This window comes from Microchirus variegatus, assembly GCF_963457635.1.
Source record: "Microchirus variegatus genome assembly, chromosome: 10".
Lineage (NCBI taxonomy): Eukaryota > Metazoa > Chordata > Actinopteri > Pleuronectiformes > Soleidae > Microchirus > Microchirus variegatus.
The window spans coordinates 17,978,714-18,005,854 of NC_139811.1; the positions used below are offsets into that span (position 1 = coordinate 17,978,714).

At 39.1% G+C, this 27,141-nt stretch overlaps 2 protein-coding genes and 1 pseudogene across 5 annotated transcripts; 2 read left to right on the forward strand and 1 right to left on the reverse strand.

The window, feature by feature from the left end:
* The first annotated feature begins 748 nt into the window (after window positions 1–748).
* Window positions 749–10,681, forward strand: stxbp2 (syntaxin binding protein 2). Of its 3 annotated transcripts, none has more exons than XM_083897089.1 (19): window positions 749–793; window positions 2,412–2,461; window positions 2,541–2,622; window positions 2,908–2,984; window positions 3,082–3,157; window positions 3,330–3,433; window positions 3,826–3,974; window positions 4,050–4,134; window positions 4,888–5,018; window positions 5,131–5,238; window positions 5,459–5,516; window positions 5,653–5,718; window positions 5,920–6,000; window positions 7,636–7,777; window positions 8,247–8,353; window positions 8,432–8,530; window positions 8,613–8,698; window positions 9,793–9,950; window positions 10,053–10,681. In XM_083897089.1, the coding sequence occupies exons 1-19, from the start codon at window positions 757–759 to the stop codon at window positions 10,130–10,132; spliced, it is 1,776 nt and encodes a 591-aa protein (XP_083753215.1). In that variant the 5' UTR covers window positions 749–756; the 3' UTR covers window positions 10,133–10,681. The 3 variants fall into 3 exon arrangements, with proteins under 3 accessions (XP_083753215.1, XP_083753214.1, XP_083753213.1); XM_083897088.1 differs by having other exon boundaries at window positions 9,790–9,950; window positions 10,053–10,679; XM_083897087.1 differs by having other exon boundaries at window positions 3,826–4,134; window positions 9,790–9,950.
* Window positions 10,682–14,128: 3,447 nt separating this feature from the next.
* On the forward strand, window positions 14,129–16,372 carry LOC310932662 (uncharacterized protein). The gene is made up of 7 exons (XM_083895992.1): window positions 14,129–14,236; window positions 14,373–14,534; window positions 14,693–14,831; window positions 14,908–15,047; window positions 15,387–15,563; window positions 15,684–15,722; window positions 15,821–16,372. The coding sequence occupies exons 1-7, from the start codon at window positions 14,219–14,221 to the stop codon at window positions 16,271–16,273; spliced, it is 1,128 nt and encodes a 375-aa protein (XP_083752118.1). The 5' UTR covers window positions 14,129–14,218; the 3' UTR covers window positions 16,274–16,372.
* Window positions 16,373–16,737: 365 nt separating this feature from the next.
* On the reverse strand, window positions 16,738–26,729 carry LOC310932526 (myosin heavy chain, fast skeletal muscle-like; annotated as a pseudogene). Its single transcript, XR_014593142.1, has 37 exons — window positions 26,619–26,729; window positions 26,355–26,511; window positions 26,241–26,268; window positions 26,050–26,152; window positions 25,874–25,966; window positions 25,711–25,774; window positions 25,334–25,626; window positions 25,110–25,248; window positions 24,902–25,020; window positions 24,670–24,819; window positions 24,382–24,552; window positions 23,990–24,296; window positions 23,772–23,845; window positions 23,577–23,664; window positions 23,370–23,487; window positions 23,165–23,288; window positions 22,928–23,064; window positions 22,573–22,828; window positions 22,185–22,427; window positions 21,914–22,090; window positions 21,678–21,823; window positions 21,482–21,572; window positions 20,995–21,384; window positions 20,771–20,897; window positions 20,322–20,440; window positions 19,822–20,018; window positions 19,556–19,739; window positions 19,307–19,472; window positions 19,088–19,212; window positions 18,619–18,927; window positions 18,329–18,532; window positions 18,118–18,243; window positions 17,735–17,905; window positions 17,534–17,638; window positions 17,346–17,441; window positions 17,123–17,254; window positions 16,738–16,758 (listed from the first exon to the last, which is right to left on the reverse strand). The product of XR_014593142.1 is annotated as a myosin heavy chain, fast skeletal muscle-like (transcript).
* Between the last annotated feature and the right edge of the window lie 412 nt (window positions 26,730–27,141).

Genomic DNA, 27,141 nt, shown 5'->3' on the forward strand with positions numbered 1-27,141 from the left:
GCTATAACAAAACATGACCCTCACATTTATCCCGGGCTTGGGACCAGGAATAGTAAAATAACACTTCATGAATCATTTTGAATATGATATGAGCTTCCGCAGACTTGCACAGCTATCTCTGCTCTCCCAAGTATGAATAGTATCTGAGGGGACTGTCCTTGGCTTGTTCAGAAAAGTCTTGGATGTGTCCTGACAACAGTCATGCATTGCAAACTGCTTACCCTTTCATCCATCCTAATGAAGAGATGATAACATGGCTGTCCCAAGCTCCATCAAATGATACTCTTCAATTTGATGAGTTAAAGCAGGCATGTGAGACGCTGCCAAGAGAGTGCTTACAGTATATTCTAGGAGGCATAATAATATTTTCATCAAGTGATGATGCTTGATTTTAATATGGATGGATTTGTGAGTGGACCCACAGGGCACAGGTCCATGAATGCAAGGAGTGTGAAAAAGCAGACCCTAGGCAAGAATAACGAGGTGCAACATATGACAAATGGCACCAAATAAATAAAATAAGACACACAGAGGAACACACAAATCATTTGATTAAACATTTTAATCTTGACTAAAAGTGTAATATTCAGAAAATGCCAAGATCAAAATAACAACCTGGTAATCTCAAATGTTGGGTTCTTACAATAGTAGTCTGAGCCAGCAGGGGGCAGTATTTCTCTGTCCAAACCTGTTCGCTGTAACCTTATACAGGCTTTGACAAGGAAGTGACCGACTAGCCTGCACACTGCTGTCAAGATGGCACCGAGTGGACTGAAGGCGGTAGTTGGAGAAAGTAAGTCAGAAATTGTCCGTAACATGTCTGCTTTCTCAGGATTATTACATACAACATACACAGCTACTTTACTTAAGGCGACTCCATTAAAGCGCCATTAACTGAAGCGTAACTTACAACACAAGACGCTGCTTGGGACGTCGGTCCACAGGAGGTTTCTTCCTGCCCGGGTCCCAGTTAAAAACAGCTAACGTCACCTGGGGAAGCAATGTTGGTTACTGATAACAACATTTCCGAGGGTAACCGACGGTTTGTTGTTGTAAACGTTATGAAGGACGACCAGGAGATGAGAAAGAGTCGCTGCGTTAGCGAATGTTGTGAGAGTTCAAGTTTTAAGCTAACGTCAGCGAGCTAACCGAAGAGGAAGTTCTGAAACTGCGATGGAACATTTATTGTAAACAAGGCTGGACACGAAAGGCCAAACGTGTTATCACGGCGAAACACTGTCACTTAATACCGATAATTGTCGCGATAAATGCTAAATAGATAAATAATGATTTTCCCCCTTCTGAATGAAAGTTAAAACAGTTTATCGTGGATGTTTTTATGTAACTGATAACAGGAACATTTAACACATCTGAGAATATTTTTTTTTAAATCTCTCGGTGTGTGTTTGCAATGTGCAAACTCGTATTCATAGCATCATATTTAACGTCAGAATAGAATAAGGCTGCAAAAGTGCACCTTAACGTTAGTGACAATCAATACATTGTGTTATATAGCATTGCGAAGACAAACAGCGTTTTGTAATGCTTGTATTTCTTTTACATTGAAATGTTTTTGTTGAAGGGATATTTGAGAATTTACTCTTTTCTTAATTGAGGTTTCATAAGAATAATAATAATAATTATGCGCCTGGGTGAAGAGATCTCTGCTGTCTGTACATATAGAGCAGGAGTGTATTGTGAACACACCCTGACTCAATTGCTGAAATCTTCAGGTATGTACGAGACTGGTAATACAAGTAACCATGACCCTGCCCAGCATTCAGAGATCAGACTATAACTCGCAGGTCTGACGTTTAATCTCTCATCTCAGAGGCCTCTTCTGTTCTGATAACTTGTAGGATTGTAGCCTAAATGCACGAATGAGTTGTGTAATGTGAAACTTCATTTTAATGAACTGACACTAATGTGATTCATGTGTGGCATTGTTGTCATGTGAAATCTGTCATCAGTTTTCCCTGTATGGAAATACTGTTGGTTGTCAGTGAGGATAGTTTCTTCAACTTTGTAGAGAAAATGAATGGGTATTTTACATCTCTTCACAAAAAATGGAAGGAAACTTTGAGCCACATATATTTAGGTAGTTACTACTGTATTTGTGGTTACATTAAACAAGGAAGTTGCATGAAGACATTTCACCTCTATATTGCTTCCCCTTTTCTTTGTTTTTCTCTCACTCTTCTTCTTGTTATTGCATTATTAAAAACATTAGTAGTGAAGTATGAGTATTTGTTGAACCATGCCTCCACTACCATCATTGAGAGGAAATGTTTGTGATTTCTAACTTAAATGATTATTATCAAGTATTTGTTTCACTGGTGAAAATACTAACCAAATGTTTTAGTATTAGAATCAATTGTAATCATATATAATATTTATCTTCTGTCCTACAGAAATCATCAATGGGGTCATTAAGAGTGTGAAGAAGGATGGGGAATGGAAGGTAACAGCTCCTCACTGAGAAATAAAAAAGCCTGGATTTTTATGATGCACAATTTCTAACCTTTTTTTTCCCTCTTTAGGTTCTTATTGTGGATCATATGAGCATGCGAATTCTGTCCTCTTGCTGCAAGATGTCTGATATTTTGGCAGAGGGGGTGACCAGTAAGTGATTTCTGATCTTGCATGATCCTATGGATTAGTTGTATACACACGATCATGACATAATTATGTAATGTACAGAATGTGGTTTCAGCAGGTATTCAAATTGTTTATTATAACTGTTAAATGTGTTCATTCATCCCATTACATCTTGATAAAAGTAATATTTTCTATGTTGAAAATACTGACAATGACTGACCGATGTGATAGAAATTAAATGACACCTGAAATTTATTCCAGCATTTCACCACATGTGATTGTGATCAGATAATTTTTTTTTTTTTTTAGTTGTTGAAGACATCAACAAACGTAGAGAGCCCATCTCTAGTTTGGAGGCCATTTATTTGATTTCACCAGTTGAGAAGGTAAACCATTGCCTATTTACATTAAGTTCTATTATGTCATTTTTTAAAACTGTATTCCTAACCTTTTCAACAAAAACTTTTTTTTTTCCATTTACAGTCTGTTCGTGCTCTCATTAATGATTTCAAAGACTCTGCCCTGACTTACAAAGCAGTACACATCTTCTTTACTGACAGTAAGAACTTTTATGTGTGTGTCTGTACAGTATATTGTTTTTCTTTGTATCTTTCATTTCATGTTCACATTCTGTAAAAACAACATTGAAAGACAAGGAAATGTGTGAATTCTATTTATTAATTTATTTTGTAATATAATGAGTTTAAAAATAAGTGCATTATCTTCTACAGCTTGTCCAGATAGTCTCTTTGCTGAGATTGGCAGATCCAGAGTTGCCAAGGTTATCAAGACTTTAAAAGAGATCAACGTTGCTTTTCTGCCTTACGAGTCTCAGGTAGGGAATGATCTCCCCATACTCGGAACTTTATGTTGATTATTGTCCAAATTATTCCTGTTAATTTTCAGTATACCTTTGAAATGCTCTGTGAAATGTATGGCGTTCTGTGTACATTCAGTTCCTTTTTCTCCATCCTGCTGTGGTTGGAAATGGGGTTGATAAGAGAGTTACAGTGTAAGAAAACTATGAAAGAACTAAATGATGCTGCACCTGTATGCTGATCAGAACTGGAGAGAGGGTTATCTCTGTGGATTTATCACTATGAGCCACATTTTCATATTGCATGTAACCTTTTTTCCCTGGTGTTCACAATTATAGCATACAGTTACTTCATTGTTGCCAATATAATATGGACAAACTGAAACTAAATTTTCTTCTCATATCTGCAGGTATTCTCCCTGGATGACCCAAGCTCATTTCACCTTTTCTATAGCTCTAAGCCCAGTGCAGAAAAAGACAAAATAATGGAGAATCTGGCCGAGCAGATTGCGACCCTATGTGACACTCTAAAAGAGTACCCTGCTATCCGTTACCGAAAGTATGAAAGCCTGGCTTACACTGGAATGTGTTTGCTACTGAATGTATTTGCTGATTGTGTTGTGATGTCTTCTAGAGGACCAGAGGAGAATGCCAGACTGGCTGAGGAAGTACACCAGCGCCTTATTGCTCACAAAGCTGACAACCCAAGCATGGGAGAGGTGAGGGATCATGTAGACCAATCTTTTACAAAAGCTGTTTTTTTTTTTTTGGTGAACTGAATTTTGAGGCATTTTCACACCTGCAGTTTGAGTCCAGGGAAAATTGGTAGATGAGTATGAATTTTTTGAAGCCTCTTTATAGGATTGGTTACATTTTCTAAAGATGAAAGCTAAGAGCACTTCTGGAATTGGCTCAAAAATGGACCACATTCTTACCACAAACAATCCACATCAACACTGGGAAACACTGGAAATTTAACTTAGAAATTCTAGGTGTGAAAATGCTCTTATAGTGCAGGTTTTTCGTCAGCTAAATTATTTTTCTCTATATATGGGAATCCTCATTTTCTGGCATTCTGCTGCTCTTTACCTTCACATTTTCTTTCTTTATGCTGGATCTTTGTTTTTTCTCCCTACTTTTCTTCTGTCTTTCTTAGCTGACATCTCCCTGCTCCTGAGATGAGTCTTAACAGGCATGTATTACTGATCTCCTTTTTGCCAACACATCACTCTCTATACTTTCTTTCACTGTCCTTGAAATCGCAACTGCTGCCGAGTGCTGCAACAGACAGTGTTATTGAACTTGTATAGATGCAAAACTTTCACTGCATGGTAAATGGACACAATCTAAATCAAGGCCCTTTTCATACTATTCATACAAATAACTAACTATACCATAATATATTAAACATTTGTGAATTAAATCTAATATTTATGTAGCATCCAATAAATGAAATGTTTCCTTCTTTTTAGGGTGCAGATAAGGCCCGATCACAGCTGCTGATTGTTGATCGTGGGTGTGATCCCATCTCACCTATTCTACATGAGTTGACTTTCCAGGCCATGGTCTACGACTTGCTAGATATCAAACAGGACATCTACACGTGAGTGACCTTCTTTTTTTTGAAAAGGTCTCTTTTTGTTTTGCCCTTTTTGTGTGTTTAATGCTAACAGGCTCATATTTGCTGTCTTCTTGTGTTTGTCTTATTGTTAAAGTTATCAGACAACCGGCATCGGGAATTCAAAAGATAGAGAAGTGTTACTGGATGAAGACGATGAGCTCTGGGTGCAGCTCAGACATATGCACATAGCAGATGTCACCAAGTATGTTTCAGCCTCATGAATTATGTTTAAACCTCTCATATCTACCCAGGATTTAGTCTCGGTGTCATACATTTCTGGTTTATTGCTTTCACCTGGTATTATGCAAAAAAAACAACCTGTTTTTAGTGTAGCATAATGGAATTGTATTGATTTGTGATGATAATCAGTATATTGTCGTCCTGCATACAATAACTAATTGTTTTCTCACCTATTGTTGCAGGAAAGTGACAGAGCTACTTCGCACCTTTTGTGAGAGCAAGAGAATGTGCACTGACAATGTGAGGGCTCATGTGCAGTACTTCTTGTGTTTCAGTTATTGTGTATATTGTGTATATGTAACATGTACAACACATATAACATACACCTCTTTTTTTAATGTATGTGTGCAGTTTTGTAAAATGCTTTTCATTTCAGGCCAACATAAAAGATCTGTCTCAGATGTTGAAGAAAATGCCTCAATATCAGAAAGAGCTGAGCTTGGTGAGTGAGCTGAAGCGTCATCCCATAACAATTGCTCTACTGTAAAAAGAGAATTCAGAATTAGAACCAAACAAATTACCTTGACAATTTTCTCTCGGGTAATTTTTGCTCAGATAAAATGGTGAACATGTTTTAAATATGATATTTTGAAGAAGTGTATATTAATCAAACACACAAATTGTTTCATATTGTCATTCACAGTACTCTACTCATTTGCACCTGGCTGAAGCTTGTATGAAGAAATTCAAGTCTTCTCTTGATAAGCTTTGTGAAGTGGAACAGGTCAGTGCTCTTGCTGAGTGTTCAGCTGATATTACTAATGTTTTCAGACACTCTGGCCTTTTCATTTCACCCATAAAGTTAACATTTCAACATTTATATGGCTATATCTAACGTGATGCTAGTCTCTTGTGCCTGAAATGAAATGTAGAGCATATTTGACAGGGAATTACTCCATTTCTCTCAGTCTGAATCTAAGTGACCTTAATGTGATGTATGGCTTCTCAGGGATAAGTTCAGATGTGACCAATACGGTCTAGTGTTGTCTTTAATGGCAATCCATTTCTGTAACATTATGTAAGAAGCTTGGTACAGGGCATCATCATCATCCGTATATCCACAGAAATGCCGAAGAAGCTGTTATGTAATGAATGTAAAGGCGTTTTAATAACACTTTCATAGTATTTGGTCATGTAGAAATCCTTCCATCACCATGCGCTAGGGATAATGCCATGGTTCAGAATAGTGTGAAGTCTCAGTGATGTGTTTATATGTGCCAGACATGCTTTGTCTCCTCCAGGGGATGCAGCTTGCTGCATTTGTCTAGTCACAAGCACACAGGAAGCTATGCATGGTTGTGGCATTATAAAATGCGAGTGTTAATGGGGCCTTTTTGTACGAGCGAATCGCTCGAATGCACTAATGGATTTTCCGCACGTCTGAAAGCTGCCTCTTTAATCCAGGGGCCATTTTTTTGGCTCTAAGATGGACACTCTCATCCAAACAGCAGCAGCTCTTCTGTTAGCTGCCATTTAAGTGTTCTGCATTGTTTGGGTAACCCAACACAAATGGAAGTGAGTCATTTTGTCAACGGAATAATGTGCTGTACTCAAATGGACTTTACTTGCCGTGATTTATATTCAGTTGCTCACAATAAGGCCTGCTGCTGTTTGGCTGTATTTCAAAGCTAGGTCACACAGTGCCATGGAATGTTTAAATTAAAAACGTTAGGGGCCGTTAACATGCGGCATCATCCCCATCTGTTTGTTCTGTTGTTGTTGGACACTCGGGCCAAAGAAGTAGGCCAAACTGGTCCTTGTCCACTTTGAAATAAGTTTTGAACTCCATCATATAGATGAAGCCCCTGTTCAGTAAATACTTGAAATAAAATATTTATTATGTACATATGCAGATTATTTATTTATTTATTTATTTATTTATTCCCTTAGGGCAATTCAGTTTCCACAGTTCCACCACTCTACACTACAACTGTTCATCAAAACAAAAGTCCAGAGTTCATGAGGAAACACTACATTGCACATGGGAGAGAACATACTAAGCACTAAAAAAAACAATGCAAGGTGCCACAATGCAGAGTTGAACTGGGCTAAAAACAAGGTTAAAAAAGAAATGAATCAGTAAATAAAAATGCAGGGGAAAAAAACTATAAGTTCAATAAATATAGCTCACAATTACAGTGTTGTATAGTGTTTCTAACGCCAGTATGAACATTTAAGCAGTGGTTGTTCTGCTCTTGCAATATTCCTATGATAAGAAAGTGATAAAAAATAGAATGAGGTTTAGAAGCACCTATCAGCACATACTGTTCCTGCGAGGTGGCAGTCAACTGACTTGAGTGTGAAGTTCTAATTCTGATTCCAGTAATGGTTAAAATTTAACCACGGTTGTCTCCCACAGGACCTGGCGATGGGAGCAAATGCAGAAGGAGTACCGCTGAAAGACGCCATGAAAAGCATTGTTCCTGTCCTCCTTAACACGGAAACTGAGACCTATGACAAAATCCGCATAATACTGCTGTACATATTCCACAAGAAAAAAGGTGTTTTCCTTGTCACAATTTGTTCTATTGAAAAAAAAAAAAGGTTTTCAACACAGGAAGCCTTGATAAGGACAGAATGGCAGAAACCGTGAAAGTACTGCATTATATATGATTGTATATATATTTTAAAAAACAGTGCTAAGTAGTTTGAAAAGAGGTTAATTTATTTCATGATGATTTAATGTTGCTATCATGTCACCAGGCAGTAGAACTGTATTTGGCTATGCAAATGCCCTCAGCTCTGGTGTCAGGTGTTTGCCTACTTGTGCCTGCCAACAAGCTGTTGTTGTGGCTATTTTTGCAACATCAGTGGAAACTACTGGCAGACTTAACAAAGGCTGTCAACACTGTATTCCTGCAGAACAGACAGGCTGTTATAATATCTATAAAGCAATCTTCATGGTTAAGCCATATTAAAGGCTATTTCCCCCTTAGTCTTGTTAAACAAAGAGTCTGGTTATCCATGCAGGCATTGGGGAGGAGAACCTTGCAAAGCTCATCCAGCATGCTAACATACAGCCTGACAGCAACATCATAACCAACCTGCAGAATCTGGGCTGTAACATAATATCAGAGGTACATTTGTTTTGAACATTTCAATATTTACTTGAAACTGCTTCAGCATTTTTGACTGACGCTGTGATGTGTCGTTAGGGCCGCAATTCTGGGAAAACGCTGCCAGATCGGAAGGAGCGCACAGAAAGCACTTACCAGCTCTCAAGATGGACACCCGTCATAAAAGATGTCATGGAGGTAGTAAATCCAGACTGAGATTTGTAGGTGTAGTTGGCACGTTTCCAGTTTTGATCTCAACACCTGTCAATCTGATTTGCAGAGTGCCATAGACGACAAACTGGACAGAAAGCAATGGCCATTTATCTCGGACCCTGCTCCAATCAATACAACCCAGACAGCAGTCAGGTGGGTGCTGGAAACGGAATATATGTGTGTGTATATATATGTATATGTATATGTATATGTATATGTGTGTATATACATACGTGTGTGTGTGTGTGTGTATATATATATATATATATATATATATATATATATGTATTTATATGTATATGTATATGTATATGTTTGTATATATATACGTATGAGCGTTGTTAACTTTAGAGCTCAAGAAAGCTAAGAAAATGTCCCTTTGTTAATGTCGAAAGGAAATTGAAAAATTGTTTTTGTTGTTCTTTACCAACATAATGTTAATAGGGCACAGACAGATTAATGTTTTCACATAAAAGCTTTTGGAGAACATTGTGACAAAAACAGGTTGGAGGTAAAAGGGTGAAATGAAGCCAGTTTTGCTTGGCATATTTTTTTAATCCCTCAGGAAATACCCACCCACCATGATGGTAGTGTTTATACTAACCATGCTGATGGCCCTCAGTTTAGTCATAATCTGTATAATTTTCAATGCTTGTCTACCTCCTCTTATAATAAAGTGCAGAAGTAAAGCTGAGTAGTCATTACTATCAACACTATAATATAAATAATATAAATAAAAACACTCTTTCTATTCTCTGTTCTAGACACGTTACCACCAAAAAATAATATATTTATTTTAGAATTTATTTGTTAGGGTCAGATTTGGATAATAATATGCATGTCATTGTGGCCAAAAACGGTTACTACATTCAAATTCAAAATACCAAGGTCTTTTAGGTTTGGTTTTCAGACGTAACTGGCAACCCGTAGTTGCTCGGCAGCTGAGACTCTACTGACTGCAATGACTGGTTTATTTCAAAACATAAACATGATTTGCAGTCTGCAAAATATATTTTTTAATGCGAATATTTTGTCTGTACTATTGTTGTTGGTGAGTTCAGTTTGTTATATGAACATTATTCCTGAGTGTCTGTGACATATTAGGAGGATTTTATGGTCAGTTGCTTTAGATTTATTACATAATGCACCTTTTAAAGTTTTTGGATACAATTAATGATTCATTTTGGTTTAAAACCCTAAAACTGGTTACTGATTACTTATAAGTATTGTTTTGACTCTTACAGCAGTGCACGTCTTGGACAATGGCACAAAAATAAATCTCCAGCAGAATATCGCACTGGCCCTCGGCTTATTATATTCGTCATTGGTGGAGTTTCACACTCAGAGATGCGGTCTGCTTATGAAGTCACTCGAGCGAATGAAGGGAAATGGGAAGTGCTGATTGGTAAGTAATCATGGTTCAAACAGCCATGACTCTTGTACCAGCATCCCCTGGAAATACAGGGTCTTTTTTCTTCTTGTAATTTATTTACCATCTCCTTAACAGGGTCGTCTCACATCCTGACTCCAACCAACTTCCTGAATGACTTGAAGAGTCTGGACCAAGTTCCAAATCCCGATTGTTAGATCGTTGGATGCTGAACAGGTAGAAGCACACTGGAACAAGGGTTTAGTCTTTCATTTCAGATCACAGAATCTCTGATATCTGAAGTGAGACATGAAGAGAAATTTTAGATGCCTGCCCTGAAGGGAAACATTTATGATTCTTTGTAATTTTAGAGCATTGTTTTATTGTTTTTTGTCATTTAAGATCTGTAGACTGCTTTGATTGAATTTGTATTAAATATTTAATTAGATAATATATTGATCATTGTACTGTTCTCATTCAAATTATTATTTTTGTTACTGTATATTTGCCTAATTTTGTACTCAAAAATTGCATAATTTCCACAAAACTGGATCATCTCACACCTAAAATCTTGTAATGTTGATACACATTAGTCAATAGAAGTATTGACATCAAGTGTGACTTTCTTTTTCCCTCTCGTCTTTGAAACTTAATTACCAACAAAATGTCTCAACTGCTGTTCATTAAATCTCGCACATTAACCATGTATGCTAATATATTGCTGGGAGCAAGTGGTGGGTGTTCTGTGTTGTTTAAAAGTAGTAATTAAAGAAGCATAACATTCACTTAAAATTGTGTCTTGTGTGTTGTATTCCAGAAGGCTTTCATTATTTAAATATGTAACAAAACTCGTGGTCCCAACTGTTGAGATTTTTGACTAATTTCCTTATATCAATTTCACCTTTTATTGAAATACTGTTATGTAGATTTGACCTGTCTTTAAAATTAGGTCAAAGCACAAACAAATGAATGTCTAACTTTTATCATTCAATGAGTGTTGGGGAGCTTCAAGCAAACATGAACCTTTTGTGAAGTGTAAAGCAGAACATGTACACCTATCAGTGAAAAAGATGATCCCTCTCCATGCTGAGGATTATGTTTTCATCTGGGATTACAGATGGTTATGTTAACACTGGCTGCGGTCTTAATGGCAATGGGTTAATACTCGGGACTTAATTCTATTTAAAAGCCCTTTGCCAAGTCGTATCCTGTAGACATTTGGAGTAGCATCGATTGGAATCATTTTTATTGCAAAATGCAGCAGTAGAGACCTACTGAATGTATTCTTCGCCGATTACAGGAAAATAATTGGTGCAACATTCTGTACCACTTCACAGTTTTATTTAGGAACCTTTTCCAATTTTTGCATACTTTCTTTGATGGAGACTACTGTGATGGAATCTAAATCAGAAGCTACAAACATCGTGCTGGTGAGTCTGTAGCATAATACTCTTTACTTTTTAGGTTGGTGTATGGTTGTTGTTTATGGTTATTGCATACTATCTTTGATCTTTACATATACATATAGAAAATCATTTTTGTTTCATTATTGGTCTTATTTTGATGTTATATATTTGCATTTTTCTTTGATGCCTATTATAGTTCACCTACAGTTGTTTTTATCATTGGTGCTTATTCTTTTGTCTCATCTTGAACAGAAAACGGAACTGAAATCTCGTCAACAGGAGCAGATCCTCAAAATAACGAGCATATCACAGCATATGGATGAACAGCCTTGCACCTCGAGTCCAGCACAAGCCACAACTACACCTGCTGGTTAGGAGAGTATTTGATTAGATTACGTCTATATCTGTATGTGTCTCTCTGTAGATTGAATATTGATTATTTCACCCGTGTTTCCTCAGGTTTAAACCATGAGGAGCCTCCCCATACCTTCGATAAGATGCAGGGACAAAGCCCCGGTGACATGAATTTGTCACGGCCAGGACTTAACTATCAGGTAGGAGACTAAAGGTTGCATAAAGCTGAGTAGATACACTACTGTTCAAAAGTTTGGGGTCACCTATACAATTTGTTTTGTGTTTTCCATTAAAACCCACACTTTCATTGATTAAAAGAGTTGCAAAATGAATAGAAAATATAGTCAAGACATTGACAAGATTAGAAATAATGATTTTTATTCCAAATGTCAAACTTTGCTTTCGTCAAAGAACCAGCAAAACTGTTTTCAGCTGTGCTAACATAATTGCTCATGGGTTTTCTAATCATGCAATAGCCTTCTAACGCGATTAGCAAACACAATGTACCATTAGAACACTGGAGAGATGGTTGCTGGAAATGGGCCTCTATACACCTGTGTACATATTCCATGTACAAACAGACGTTTGCAGCTAGAATAGTCGTTTACCACAACAATGTATAGAGTGTATTTCTGATTCATTTAATGTTATATTCATTGTAAAAAAGTGCTTTTTTGTTTAAAAAAAATAAGGACATTTTTGTGTGACCCCGAACTGTTGTAGTGTATCATGTGGTATGATGATAACTTTTACTTATAGGTATGATTTGGCAGCATTTATTGGTGAAGTTGAATGTTGCAGAGAACCTATAGTCACTGTCAGTTATCATTGAAACTTAATTTGTTTATTAAAACATGTTGGTCCAACATGGTGACCTCTGTAGAGAAGATCATACTGTGGTCATGAAACTGTTCACTCCAAAATACGACTTGTGTCCTCAGAAACATAGGCATGATGACCATCACGGCTCGACACCCCACATCTCTGTAACTGAGAGTACTCCAGACAGAACCAGGAAACAACAGTTACCAGTCACCAAACTACAGGTACCCTCTCAGTGTGACGATTCCATAAAGGTTTGTTCTATTCTACTTCAATCACTTTTAATCACTACACTTTGGTAATGTCATCAAAAGTATCCTTTGGTCAAATTGTTATCCCACTGTTTGTGTCCAATAGGAAGAATTGCCAGATGAACAACAAAGGTTGATGAGTATGATCTGCCATGGACAGCGTGGGCGCATGGACGATCAGTCCTGTTCCTTGGAGCCTAGCAAGAGTGCTCCCTGCACACCCAAACACACAGACACAAAGCTTATAAGCAAATTAAATGCGGGTGAATAATAATGAAAACATATTTATAATCTTTGCCTTTTGAAACATTTCCTGAAGTGTTTTTCCTCTTACTTACAATTTCCTCACAACAGATCCAGTATCAGTAAATGTCCCTTAATATGTTTTTTAAGTGAATTATTTCTCTTGTTTTTTTTTTTTATTCAATCTTTCCAGGTCCAGACGCTGAACAGTTTTTTAATCTCTTGGCCAACACGCAGAGCCAACGGCTCGATGAGCAGCGAGTGACTCTTCCGTCGTTACCAGGGTTACAGAAAGAAAATGCCACATCAGCAGCAGGAGATTCCGGCTACTTGTGTTACATGGTCTCTAAAGTTCAGGTTAGTTCTTTTATTAAATTTAAGGCACCAAAAATTGTGGTGATTTGTTTTGTCATTCATGCCATCATTACTGTAAAGAGTGGAATAATGAAAAATCCTGCTAAATTGAATGCATTTCCAGGGTTCTCGAATGGATGAACAGAGGTGCTTGCTACCTCAAATCCAAACCAAGGAGACCCACTCTTCACCAAAAAAGGATAAACCTGTGTCTGATGCAGGACCTCCACGCTCAGCCTCTTTCAGTCCCAGTTCAGCCATAGAGCGACCAAAGAGTAAGGAGAAAGCATCTCAAAAACAGGTATGCTCAAGTCAAAGGGTTTGCCTTATCAATATTCGTTTTTGTTTGCAATTGTGTTTGTATTCTAAACTTCAACGTATTTATTTACTACCTAAAGATATTCTCTATTCATCGCATCTAGGTCTTGACTCCAGATGAAGAAGATGATTTTTTTAACTTGGTGACTAATTCCCAGCGTGGGCGAATGGATGAGCAGCGATGTGTCTTGAGTGTCAGTCCACAGTCTACACCCAAAAACAAACCCAAACAGAGCACTATTCCTAAAGGTTAGAATCTAAACATGTATTTGTTTTCCTGTATTCCCTTTTTCATTTGGATGCAATCACAGGGCTTTTATTAATCCACTCTCATGTTAAAAACATAGTAATTGTTCACATGTCAAGGCTAATATATTTCTCTTTCTCTTGTCTCCCAGGTCCAGGTTCTGAAGGTTTTTTCACCATGCTGGCCAACTCTCAAAGCCAACGGCTCGATGATCAGCGAGCGTCTCTAGTTTCATTGCCGGGGATACAGAATGGAGGATCCACATCAACATCGAATGCTGCTGAGGTGGATGCAAGCTACTTATGTTACATGGTCTCCAAAGTGCAGGTCAGTAACTTGCAATATCTGATGTTAAAAACAACTTCTTAATAATTTTTGCTCTATAAAGTTTTGACATGTTTTTGTAACACATCCCCACCTCCTTAATCCAACATTTCAACTGAATCCCACTGTATGACCACAGGGGTCAAGGATAGATGAACAGAGATGCTCTGGACCCCAAATCTTTCAGAATATTGGTACCCCGTCTGCTCAGCACAAAGACCAGACCAATGCAGACACATCTGCTAAAGCTCCACAGAGGTCTGCCTCCTTAACCCGGGACAAACCTGACCAACATCAGCCGGTGAGATCTCTTACTCTTCAGCACATTTGATAGAGAGCGTAATTCTCCCTATTTTTAACAAAAAGTGTTCAATATTGTCATTTGGATTATTTCAGGAGCAGTCTTTGTTGATCAAGCTGTGTCCCACGTATTTGCTTCTCTTCCTTTAAAACATTTAGGAGGCATCTCAAGCTGAGCAGGAGCACTTCCTCCAAATGATCAGTCACGCACAAAGTGGACGAATGGACGAGCAACGGTGCTCTTTACAACCGAGCAGAAGTACACCTGCCACGCCCACGCACAACCATGCGACAACAGGTCAGGAGAAACACACGGAAGGTCAGCTATGTGTTCTCTTCTCGTCGCAGAAATAACTCTTGGTTCTCTGTAGCAGGTGCGGAGGCGGACGCATTCTTCAAAATGCTTGCTTCCAGTCAGTCACGGCGTCTAGATGATCAGCGTGTTTCACTTACTACTTTGCCTGGGATAAGGGATAATTCTGAACAAAAAGAAAACCTAAAGGCTGAAATCCATGTAAGTTACAACAGCATTGACATTAAATGAAGAATATTGCCTCGTTATTTTTATGTCACACTCCCATAAGCAGGCACAGTTGTATAATAAAATACTGTAACTCAAGGCAGAAACATACTTAGCCACGGGTTCCTCCTATAGAATAATTTACCTGAAATGTACTTTTTTTTTAGGACAAATTCATGTCTTTAAATTAACTTATGATCTCAATCATTGATTTAAACTCTGGAACTAAAGAACAGTTACCCACATCTGGACTTTCTGTAGGGAATCATACACATCTATTATCATGGAATGCTTTTGCCAACTCATTTTACTTTTTACCTTTTCTTCTGCAAGGCTTGTCCCCCACTAATCACTGTGGCCGAAAGTACACCAACAACACCAAGGAAGGGCCGACCAAACTCTCAACCCCAAATGAACAATGTAGAGCCTGGCTCTCCCAGCGCTTTGCCCAAATCGGCTTCATTTAGCCCTGAAACTGAATACTTGAAGAATGTTAACTTTCCAGCACAGGTAAAGTGTTCACCTCACAATACAATTGCTCTGACCATTTAATAAAAAGTAGTCTTTGGAATGGTGTGCATACTGCCATTTGTTAACCACTGTGAATTGAATAATTATTTTTGTTTACAGGTAACACTGAAGGTGTCCATGAGTTTCACACCACAACAGGTGAGCTGTGCTAAAGTTTGTGTGAAGTATTTGCCCAAGATTTTATCAAAAGATGTGTGGCTTCATTAATGCTTATTTGGCCCTTTTATCTGTCAAAGGGTCCAGAGAATGTTGTTCAACCATGCACGTTCCCAGAGGTCTACCTGACTCTAGGAGCCCCAGGAGATAACTTTGTTATTCCGCTGAGTCCAGGACCTGGAAGACCTCTGTCCTTTAACTTAAACCTTGTCCCAAAAGAGGATGTTAAGTCAAAGAATCACTCTCCAAGCTGTGGAAGTCCCAGGAAACCCAATTCAAGAACATCGTCTCCTACCCCAGTAGCAACCAGATCCTCAAGCCCACATAAACAGGAGAAGCTTGTGGCCAACTCTACCAGTCCACTCGAAGACTGCGTACCTCTGATTGAGAAGATTCAAACAGAGCAGCTGCAGAAAGGGATGGTTCAAGGAGGACAAAAGTATAAAGGGAGCCCTGGAAAGGGGAAGGAAAAGGTAGACCAAGGGAAGGGAAAGGGCGGTGGAAAGAAAGAGAAGAAAGATAGTGGCAAATAAGCAAGTATGCAACTATGTAAATTATCTATCGAAGAAAACAACGAAGATTAAATGTGAGGTATTGGAAACTGGCTTGAAACACAAAGGATTCAATAATAATCATAATATTAAATTTGTAGTTTTTATTTGCCCTCACTAATTTCAATGTTTTACTGCAAGTATAGTGTAACCTTGTTTATATTTGACAGTTAATTGTGACTCATATTTATCACTAATTTCTTTGCCTTTTCTAAGGTAAATACTAGTCTAATACTAGTACTAGTAAGTTCTGACTGTTATTACGCCCTTGGCAAACTGCAATAATCAAAAAAAAATCGATAACACTAAAAAAGAAAAACAGGAAAACAAGGAAAACAAAACCCCTAAATTGTTTTCAACATTTATTGAAGATTTACAGAGGGAAATTCTCAGCTGCTCTTATTGTATGACGTCAGTTGAAAGGCCCCCACTGGAACAGCTGCATCTTATTCAGCAGAGTCACTTCCCTGAAATGAAGAGAATTGCTATTTAGGGGCAGAACATCAACAGGATTACAATACTGGTGGAAAATTGAATAACAATATTACAATTGCATATATATTATGTTTTGAACAAGTCTGGTGTAATTAACCTTTTTCTCAACAGAGAATAAAATAGTTGGGTAAAACACAAGAGCGCCTGGGTCATGCTATTGTTGGAGAAGCATTTTCTTTCTGAGGAATTAGTTATTATAAACCTGTATACATGTTTCCCGTAATTTCTGGATGTGTTATAATAAAGTGATTGACAAATAATTATACAGTAATATAGCAGCAGCAACAGAATCCCAGCAGAGCACTGGGTGTGTGCATGTAAGAATAAGGAAGTTACCTTTCCAACATCACGGCTCTTGGCTCTCAGCTTGTTGACCTGGGACTCGGAGATGTCGGCACGCTCCTGAGCCTCTTCCAGCTCATGCTGAACCTTCCTGAGCCTGGACATGTGAGTATTGGCCTGCTCCTCCTGTGGAGAATTTACAGTTTTGTTTATTAGTTTTTCATCGACAATACACTCTAAACGTTTGGTCATGTAAATATTATATTATTTGACTCACAGCCTCCTCAGATTGTCTCTTGTAAGCTTTGACTTTGAGCTGCAGCTTGTCCACCAGGTCTTGAAGTCTGCTCACATTTTTCTTGTCCTCCTCGGTCTGTACAGATAGGAAATTGTCACTTATGAAATGCGAAGGCAGAATCGAAATGTTATGAAAAAAAAGTGCTTTTTAAATAAAATGATGCTTACCTGGTATGTCAGCTCCTTCACTCTCCTCTCATACTTGCGAACTCCTTTAATAGCATCAGCTCCGCGTCTCTGCTCACCTTCAACTTCTACCTCGAGCTCACGCACCTGTAATATAATTATACGCAAAACAACCATCAAATTTGATACAATTGAAATTTTATTTCTTAAAGTTATCTCTGAGACTTCATATAAAGCTCATACCCTGGACTCCAGTTTCTGGAGCTGCTTCTTGCCACCCTTCATGGCGAGGTTCTCAGCCTCATCCAGACGATGCTGCAGGTCCTTGACTGTGACCTCCAAGTTCTTCTTCATCCTCTCCAGGTGAGCACTTGTGTCCTGCTCCTTCTTCAACTCCTCGGCCATCATGGCAGCCTGTATTGATTGATAGCCTCTGATTAATTTTAATCAAGAATTCACTTGTTATTGTATCTGCATGTAGTTGACTGAAATGATAAAATAAAGAGAGATGAGAAGAAGATAATAACAGAATCATGTAATGACACATATTCCATTCCATATGACGATCCATTTTCTTTTGGAAAAAAGCATATAAGAGTCAGCTGTTATTCCAAATGTACACTCACATCAGTGATAGCCTTTTTGGCCTTCTCCTCAGCATTTCTTGCTTCCTGAACGGCATCATCTACTTCACCCTGAACCTGGACCAGGTCAGACTCCAGCTTCTTCTTGGTGTTCAGAAGACTGGTGTTCTGTATGTTTGAGGAAAAATGTTGTTTAATGTAATACTTTTAATGATTCTCTTAACTCATTTCTGCTTATTGACTGACTGCTAACCTGAGAGTGCAGCAGACCGACACGCTCGCTGGCATCAACCAGCTCCTGTTCAGCCACTTTGCGGCTTCTCTCTGTCTGCTCCAGAGCCGCTCGCAGCTCTTCAATCTCAGCCAGCATCAGACAGTTTCTGCGATCCACCATGGCAACCTGTTCCTTCATGTCCTCCTGTCCTCTGAGAGCTTCGTCAAGGTGCAATTGGGCATCCTGATGAAAGACAAACAAACAAACAAACAAACAATGAGATAACTTTCTCATTCACTTAAACAGTTAAGCCATCAAACAAAACTGACCTTAAGCTGTCCCTGGACGTTCCTCAGTTGTTTCTGGGCTTCAGAAGCCTGTCTGTTTGCATGGCTCAGCTGAATCTCCATCTCATTCAGGTCTCCCTCCATCTTCTTCTTGACTCTCAGGGCATCATTCCTGCTCCTGACCTCAGCATCCAGAGTGCTCTGCATGGTGTCGATCACCCTCTGGCTGTTCCTCTTGATCTGCTCCATCTCCTCATCCTTCTCTGCCAGCTTCCTGTCAACTTCACCTTTGACCTGGTTGAGCTCAAGCTGAACACGGAGAATCTTGGACTCCTCATGCTCCAGTGTGCCCTTTAAGATTAATGTGTAAAAGTGTAAGCAAATCTCAAATAACTGCTCTGTAATTATAGAAAAATACTATTTAAAGTAGTCAAGCTGCTAATGTCACAGAACACCATTAGCATCACATTGAGTTTATGCAATAACAAATGAATAAAGTGAGAGGAAATACCTCTGCCTCCTCTAAGGCAGTTTGAATTTCAGCCTTCTCACTTTCAACAGACTTCTTGGCTTTTTCAAGCTCATGGATGCTTTTTCCAGTCTCACCAATTTGTTCAGTGAGATCTGAGATCTCCTCTACACAGCAAATACAAAAGGACAAACATTGTTACTCTTCACAACCAGTTATAAATTCTATATTTGCATTGACTGTGCATGATTTTTGTCATACGCTGCAGATTCTTGTTCTCTCTCTTCATGGTCTCCAGCTGATCCAGAGCCTCCTCGTAAGAGTTCTTCATCTTGAACAGCTCAGTGCTGAGAGATCGAGCCTCCTTCTGGGATCCTTCCAGCTCTGACTGGCTCTCCTCGTACTTTTGTTTCCACTCTGCAAGGACCTGGATGTTGATAGGTTGGTTAAATGATGAGCCATCAATAAAAAGTTGGAAATCGTCTTTGATTTACAGCATAGATGTATTACCTTATCAAAGTTCCTCTGCTTCTTGTCAAGGTTGGCAGCCATAGAATTAGCTCTCTCCACATCAATCATGAGGTCCTCAACCTCACCCTGCAGCCTCTGCTTGGTCTTCTCCAGAGAGGCACACTTGGAGTTAACAGCCTCAATGGATTCCTCAGCATCCTGCAGACGCTGGGCAAGCTTTTTCCTGTCATGAAGAAGAATGGTATTTACTTATGCAAAAACAGTTTAGGTATAAATATAATGTATATATAAAAAGATTCAAGTACTTGGCCTCCTCTAGCTCCTCTGTGCGCTGGATGGCATCAGTCTCATACTTGGTTCTCCACTGAGCCACCTCACTGTTGGCCTTGGACATTCCCCTCTGCAGCTCAGCCTTTGCCTCCTGCTCCTCCTCAAACTGCTCTCGCAGCAAATCACAGTCATGGCGGGAAGACTGAACAGCGTGAGCCAGAGCATTCTTGGCCTATTCATCATTAGAAGCAAGAACATTTTTTAATTACGTCTGATATATAATACATTTATTTCCAAAATAATAAAATGTCCCCCTTCATTCTATTATGTTTCCACCAGTTTCCTTTCTCCTTTATTTAAAATTATTTTTAAAATAATAATTACTTAGATGTACATTTGTTTGAATACTTCTTTATTCTTCTCATTTGTTTGAATCTATCTTTAGCCCCATGTGTTCTAATTAACCAGGCTTGCATATATAACTTTACCTGATAATTGCCTTATCATTCAAATGATCGACAGTAAAATCATGTACCTTCACTTCCTCTTCAATGTGTCTCTTAAGCTCTTCGATCTGCTGGGTGTAAGCCTGTTTGCCTCTGGTGAGCTGGGAAATAAGAGAGTCCTTCTCCTCCAGCTGGCGAGTAAATTCACCTAAATGAACAGGTAAGAAAAGGATTTGAGTGGATTTTGTCACATATGATATGTGTGTAAAGTATTTTCCTTTACAACAGGACACTGAAAGTACTTACTATACATAAGAAAGCTTAAAGGAAGGGGCATGGAGTTACAATTACTAAGGAAATGCAAAATCATATTTATTTTGTTGGTATGAATAACTGGTTGCAGCTGGGGAGCATATTATCAGACATATTTTCTTTTAATTTTCCAGGTATATTAGGTTGCCTGGTGGTGGTATGGGCCCTGCAAACTTCCAATCTCCTTAACATAGTGTTAAACACCAAAGTGTCTTTGAATACACACCATTCTCTGTTTGCAGTCTTGCCCTCTGTGCACTTATATCACTGAGCTGGCGAACATTCTCATCATTTTTGGTCTTAATTTCACTTAATTGGTCTTCAAGAGTTCTGCACATTTTCTCCAGATTAGCCTGAAATTAAAAAAGTAAATGACATCATAAGGTGGATATTTGTTAAATACGTATGTGATCATCCTGATTTTTTTTCTTCCTCAAAAATACTGCACACCTTAGCTTTAGCAACAGCCTCCATGTTGCTGGAGAGGTCATCAATCTCCATCTTGTACTCGCTCTTCTCCTTCTCCAGCTTCTGCTTGACACGCTGGAGGTTGTCGATCTGCTCTCCCAACTCAGCAACACTGTCGGCCTGCTTCTTACGAAGAGCTGCTGCAGTGGATTCATGCTGCAGAGTTGCCTCTTCAAGGTCACGTCGCAGCTTCTGGAACTCAGCCTCGCGCTTCTTGTTCATCTCAATCTGAGCAGCTGTTGCTCCTCCAGCTTCTTCAAGCCTCTCACTGATCTCCTCCAGCTCCCTGGAGAGGTCAGCTCTCTGCTTCTCAACCTTAGCTCTAGCAGCCCTTTCAGCCTCAATTTCCTCCTCCAGCTCCTCAATACGAGCCTAGGTTTTCATGACAGGAACATCGAGAAAAACGTATAGAATAGAACACATGTTTCTGCCTTCACTGAATCAACTGTTCATGAAAACATAGTTTTACCTGTAGTTCCTTGATCTTCTTTTGAAGCTGAACACTAAGAGACTGTTCATCCTCAATTTTGCTGAGGAGTTGGCTGATATCAAAGTCTTTCCTTGATGAGGAATTAAACAAAAAAAGCCATTCAGTTTATTCTGCTGTTAGAATGTAAAATGTTAAATGCCATAAAGATGATTGATAAGCTTAAACAAAAACCTACTTTTTGATCTTCTCATCAGACTGCTGCTTGTCATTCTCCAGATCCATAATGGATTCCTGAGCCAGTTTCAGATCACCCTCCAGCTTCCTCTTGGCTCTCTCAAGGTCCATGCGGAGCTTCTTCTCTTGCTCCAGTGATCCCTCAAGCTATACAATAATAATAATGGTTTTACATTACCTTTAAATCAAGGATCATGAAATTTCAGTGAAAGAAAAATCTAAGCAATTGTTTCTTACATCATCCACTTGTTGCTCCAGCTTTATCTTGGCCTTGGACAGAGTGTTGACTTTGTCTTCCTCTGCTTGGAGATCATCCAGAGTTTGCTGGTGGGCCTCTTGGAGGGCTTTCTTCTCTTTGCTCAACTTGGCAATGGTCTCATCTTGAGATGCCATTTCCTCTGTCAGATTTTTCACCTAAAAATGTTGTGGAAAGTAAAAAATATTTCTCATACATAACGTCACATGTCTGCATGTTTCTGTATGACAATTAAGAGTTAAAATCTCAAACCTTGTTTTCTGTGGCATGTTTCTCCTTCTCCACTTTAGCCAAGGTGAGCTCCAAGTCATCAATGTCCTTCTTCAGCTCAGAGCACTCATCTTCCAGCTTCCTCTTCTTTGCAGTCAATTCCGCATTCATTTCTTCTTCATCCTCCAGTCTCTCAGTTGTCTCTTTGAGTTTGGCCTCGAGCTGGATCTTGCTCTTAATGAGCCCTTCACACCTTTCTTCAGCATCGGAGAGATTCTCACCTTCCTACAGAGGGAACACAAAACAACATATTGAATAAATACTGAACACTTGCATATTTTACATTTGGATGGATGAAATGTAGAGACATTCACCTTGTTTTCCATGCCAGTATGATTTACATGGATATCACATGCTTTTGTATACTTACAGATGCGACTTGCAGTTGTAGGTCATTCTTTTCCTGCAACAGTGACACCATCTTCTCCTCCAGTTCCTTCTTCTTGGCAAGCGCTGTAGCCAGGTCGGATTGCATTTTCCCGTAGTTCTCCTTCATCTGTTGCAGCTCCTTCTCAGTCTCAGCACTCTTCAGGAGAGGCTTGATCTTGAAGTACAGATGCATCCATGGCCAGTTTTTCACATTCATGAATGAACGGACGTTGTACTGGATGGTGAAGATTGCATCTCTGAAAAAAGTGAATTTATTTGCATGTAATTAAGCGAGTGTTGTTTTCCATTCACCACTTTGAAAATTCAAAGAGCAGTTTAGAAAGATATAATCTTACCTCCTTTCCATCATCTTAACAAACTCCTTCCTCATGAGGTGTCCTCTGCAGAGGGCCTGAGTCATGGTCACCAGCTCAGCCAGTTTCTCATCTCTCATCTCCTCCAGGGTACCCAGCAGACCAGCTTTGAAGAACACCTTGTTGCGAAATAAAGGAAACATTCATCAGTAAATCATGATATGACACATAATGTACATACACCAGCAGCAGCTATGAATACTGTTCATAGATGTGTACCTTTGTGTGCCCAAACTTGTACTGAGTGTGGTCCACATCAATGGAGCCCAGCAGCTTCTCTGAAGCTTTCTTGTTATCAATGAACTGTCCCTCAGGGATGACACTGGCATTCAGAACTTTGTATCTACAAGAGAATTGTGTCAGTTATATCCCTTCACTAACTGGTCTTGGGTCTCTCAACTGAATTGTTCGTTATGAAAATCACCTCTGCTTAAAGTCACCATAGAGGATTCTGCTGGGGAAGCCCTTTCTGCAGATTCTGATGCCCTCCAACACACCGTTACACCTCAGCTGGTGGATGACCAAAAAGTTCTCCATACGGCCTGAGAATACATATTTATTTATAATTTAAATATTTTTGTGTCGCAGTATATAACATAAAATACAATAAGTAGGATTATGGGATTCTTACCTGGAGTTTTTGTTTCATTGGGAATCAGGCAACGCACAAAGTGAGGGTGAGTGCTCCTCAAGTTGGTCATCAGCTTGCCTAAGTTCTCCTGGAAGACAAAATGATTATCATTTGAGCAAAGGTTTATGACATAAAGTAAACCAATCTGATTAAAATTCATCATAATCTTGATATTATGAGGATGTTTAAACACACCCTGAAAAGAGCAGACACAGTCTGGAAGGAGGCACCCTTCTTCTTTCCACCCTTTTTGCCACCACCAGAAGCATCTGTGATACAACAGACAAAAATATATATGATTTAATATATAACTTCCACTGCTGAGGTTTATTTCCTAAAGGAAACCACATATACATTTGAGTAATGCATTGCCATACTGTACTGTAGTTATAGTATTTTCTTTTTCTTCATACCATCAGATCCAGAATGTGATGCATACAGCATAGCCAGCAGTTTGTTTGAAGACTTCTGGTAAAGCTGAACCACTGAATCGTTCAGGGGGTCCTTGTTCTTGTCCAGCCAGCCAGAGATGTTGTAGTCCACGGTACCAGCATAGTGAACCAGGGAGAAGTGAGCCTCAGCCTTGCCCTTTCCAGGCTTTGGCTTTTCAAAGGCCTTGGTTTTGCCAAGATGCTGATCATAAAGCTTGTTCTTGAAAGAAGTGTCTGTTGCCTTAGGGAACATGCACTCCTCTTCAAGGATGGAGAAGATGCCCATTGGCTGAAAGGTAATGATGTATTACAGATAATTAACATTTCCCCTTCCTCTCAGAAAACAAGATTTCGGTTTTGCCTGACTGTCTTACCTTCTCAATCAGCTCAATGCAGGCAGCCAAGTCCATACCAAAGTCAATAAACTCCCAATCAATGCCTTCTTTCTTGTACTCCTCTTGCTCCAGGACAAACATGTGGTGGTTGAAAAACTGCTGCAGTTTCTCATTGGTAAAGTTGATGCAGAGTTGCTCCAAGCTGTTGTACTGTATTTCAAAATATATATAAATATAAATATATACATATACACGGTATATTTAAGTGACCAACACAAAAACAATCACTTGAAATGCGACTAAAGTGTTCAAATAATGAATACTTGCATCAAAGATCTCGAATCCAGCGATATCCAACACTCCAATGAAGAAAGATCTTGGCTGTCTTGTGTCCAGCATCTCATTGATACGGATGACCATCCACAAGAACATTTTCTCATAAACAGACTTGCACAGAGCCATGGTAGAATTATTGACCTGGAAAAAAAGAGCAGCATTTTAGTTTATTGTTCTATTGTCCTTGAGTTATAGACATCTGAGCTTTCCTCTGTCTTCGTACCTGTGGGACGGTCTGACCTTTGGTCACCATCTCATTTCCGACCTTGACTCTTGGGTAACACAGAGCTTTCTGCATATCAGCTGAGTTCAGGCCCATGAGGTAAGCGATTTTGTCAGCCACTGATGGAAAGACAAATGTTAAAATAATTGAAATGTGCCATGTTTGGAATAATGTGTGTCATTTGTTTATATTGTTTTTCAAGATTTACCCTCATTGCCATCAGGTTCAGCCTGCTCCTCACGCTGCTTCTGTTTGAATTTCATGTTTCCATGATGTGTCACAGCACCAGTCAGCTTGTACATACCCATCTTTTCCTCTGCAGTGAATCCCAAGATGTCAATGGCAGCCTGCAATTCAAAGCACCACACATCTTCTCACACAGCCACTTATTCTGACACTCATCCGATATTATTCAATCAATGATCAACTTACATCTGTTGCCATGAACTCATCCACATCATTGATGCTTTTGACACTGATTTCACCCTGACTGATCATTGGATAGTCATAGGGGTTGGTGGTGATCAGAAGTGCCTCTGGAAGAAAGTAGAGGAAATGCACAAGTGAGTATTTACTACTACTTTTATTTTATATTTTTTATTTTATATTTGTTTATTATAGCATACCCAGAACCTCAGGCTTGTGGCCAGTCATCAGCTGATAGAAGATATGGTAACTCCTCTCAGCAGACAACTGGAAGGTGACACGGGATTTCTCCAGCAGATCTGTAAGTAATTGAATGATTTTTTGTGTGTATTAACCAACGCAAGACATATTTGTCTTCATCATGAAACAAAACTGACACTCACATGTTTCAATGTCAGCGGAGGACAGCTTGCCAGAAGAGCCAAAGTGAATTCTGATGAATTTACCCTAAACATTCATCAGAAAATATATTGTTTGTTTATTGTTTATTACAAACAGCGTTATAGAGAGTTACAGTATGCAAATTCCCACAAAATAACGACTTACAAAACGGGAGGAGTTGTCATTTCTCACAGTCTTAGCGTTACCATAGGCCTCCAGGAGAGGGTTGGCTGCAATGATTTGATCTTCCAGTGAACCCTATATAGAGTCATTAGTAGGTTGACTTAAACAAAACAAAAACATAAAGTATGGCAAATGCTTTTAGCTGACAACCAATTTACCTGCATTTTGCTGGCTGACTCTTTCTTTCCAGTGACTGCAATTGTTGCAAAGTACTGGATGACACGCTTGGTGTTCACAGTCTTTCCAGCACCAGATTCTCCACTGAGGAATTAAAAGACAATCCATTCTTACTCAGCAAAATAGCCATTAATGTAGTAATAATTGTCCTGACAAGTTGTATAATACTGACGTGATAAGGATAGACTGGTTCTCACGATCTAGAACACAAGCACACATACAGTTAAAGCTGTAGCTTAGATTGTTTTCCAAGCATCTCCTGAAATGATGTGGTCAAATATCTTACCAGTGAGCATGGCCTGATAGGCATTGTCAGAGATGGAGAAAATGTGGGGTGGCGCCTCAATCCTCTTCTTGCCTCTGTATGCATTAACAACCTTAGCATCGTACACTGGAAGCCACTTGTAGGGGTTCACCACGACACAGAACAGGCCAGAGTAGGTCTGTAGTATCAAAAAGAGAAGCATTACTACAGCTGGTTGACACATGGATGAATTATGTACAGACTTTAAAAAAGATACAGGAAAATGCCAATATGAATAAAACTTACGTAGATCATCCATGATGCAAAACGCTCTTTGAGGTTATACAGCACACCTGGCTCATTAAGGTGGGTCATCATGGCCATGTCTTCCATTTTATCATATTTAGGAGGGTTCATGGCAAAAATTTCATCCTCTTTTACAGTCACAGTCTGAATAGGGAATAAAATACAATTTTATAATTTGACCTGTTCTCCACATATATGGCTGTCCTTTCTGTGGTCATTTGCAAAATGTGATTTTACCTTTCCTGTAATTGTATCAACGGTGACTTTGCCACCCTCTCTTTTGACGAGTTTGCCTTTGACATACATGTCCTCAGTATCAATCACAAAGTAGGCAGTTTTGGCATCAAATGGACTGTTCTGAGCCTCGAGCCTCTCCCTCTCGGGCTTCCGGAGGTAGATTGATGCAGGCCCATAGGCCTCCATCTCTACGTCTGTGCTCATGATGGCCCCTTAACAGACTGAAAATAAGGTCATACATAAGATAGGTCATACATACTGTGTTTGTTTAATACAGAAATGTGAT

Coding starts and splice junctions, on each gene's coding strand:
- stxbp2 (XM_083897087.1), top strand. CDS start 757: ATGGCACCGAGTGGACTGAAGGCGGTAGTTGGAGAAA. Junction 5,719..5,919: donor ATCAGAAAGAGCTGAGCTTG/GTGAGTGAGCTG, acceptor TGTCATTCACAG/TACTCTACTCATTTGCACCT. Junction 6,001..7,635: donor AGCTTTGTGAAGTGGAACAG/GTCAGTGCTCTT, acceptor TGTCTCCCACAG/GACCTGGCGATGGGAGCAAA.
- LOC310932662 (XM_083895992.1), top strand. Junction 14,832..14,907: donor GCACAACCATGCGACAACAG/GTCAGGAGAAAC, acceptor TCTCTGTAGCAG/GTGCGGAGGCGGACGCATTC. Junction 15,048..15,386: donor ACCTAAAGGCTGAAATCCAT/GTAAGTTACAAC, acceptor TTCTTCTGCAAG/GCTTGTCCCCCACTAATCAC.